Source organism: Antrostomus carolinensis, unplaced genomic scaffold (genome assembly GCF_000700745.2).
Source record: "Antrostomus carolinensis isolate BGI_N321 unplaced genomic scaffold, ASM70074v2 scaffold22285, whole genome shotgun sequence".
In the NCBI taxonomy this organism is placed as follows: Eukaryota; Metazoa; Chordata; class Aves; order Caprimulgiformes; family Caprimulgidae; genus Antrostomus; species Antrostomus carolinensis.
Window position 1 is genome coordinate 20,883 of NW_010315997.1, and position 713 is coordinate 21,595.

At 63.4% G+C, this 713-nt stretch overlaps 1 protein-coding gene across 1 annotated transcript in view; it reads right to left on the minus strand.

Moving 5' to 3' along the window:
- The window catches only part of IL10RA (interleukin 10 receptor subunit alpha), a 3,705-nt gene that overhangs the window by 565 nt on the left and 2,427 nt on the right, over window positions 1-713 (minus strand). Inside the window, 2 exon segments of the mRNA XM_029084997.1 lie at window positions 1-408; window positions 514-638. The exon segment at window positions 1-408 is cut by the window's left edge and continues 432 nt beyond it. Of these exon segments, the coding sequence (XP_028940830.1) occupies window positions 1-408; window positions 514-638 (533 nt within the window).

Sequence of the window (713 nt, forward strand, 5' to 3'; positions counted from 1 at the left end):
CCCATTGACAGAGGGACATGTGGGGCCAGGGCAGCTGCTCTCCAAGCCCACACCACTGTCCTCACCGCTGGGCAGCTGCTGCTTGTAGCCCTGGGGCTCAGAGCCTGACGAGCAGCTCAGTTCAGAGGAGATGTGCAGGCAAATGCCACTGTCAGTGCTGGTGCTGCTGTTGTCTCCTCTCCCCACAGCCCCTGGCCCCAGCAGGCACACCCGGCCCTCAGGCCAGGCTGGGAGCCCCCAGGCCTTCTCCAGGGGCAGCAGGACCGTACTGGTGCTGCCATTGGGGCTGGTATCCTGATGGGGCTCCTTCTGGCACAGGAACAGCTGCTGGATGGGATCTGCGTCCAGGCTGCCTGAGGATGAGGACTCCTGCTCCACCCAGAGCGAGCTCTGCTTTATGAAAGACTTCTGGGAGGGAGAGAAAAGAGGGGAGTGAGCCGTGCTTCATCCCTGCTTGCTGCCCACCTCTCCCCACAGCCACCCTTGCACTGGCCTCGTGCCTGGCTGCCTTACCAGGACGGCCGGCGGCCTCACGGGTTTCTTTATGTAGGCACATGCCAGCAGAGCTCCCAGGAGGCCCAAGAGCAACAGGGTGACGAAGCAGGAGCTGACGATGCTCAGGACAAGCTCTGCGCTCCCTGCAAGAGAGGACGTGCCCAGGTGAGAGGGAAAGACAGAGTCCTTGGTCCACGGAGCGGCTGCCCCGGGGTGGA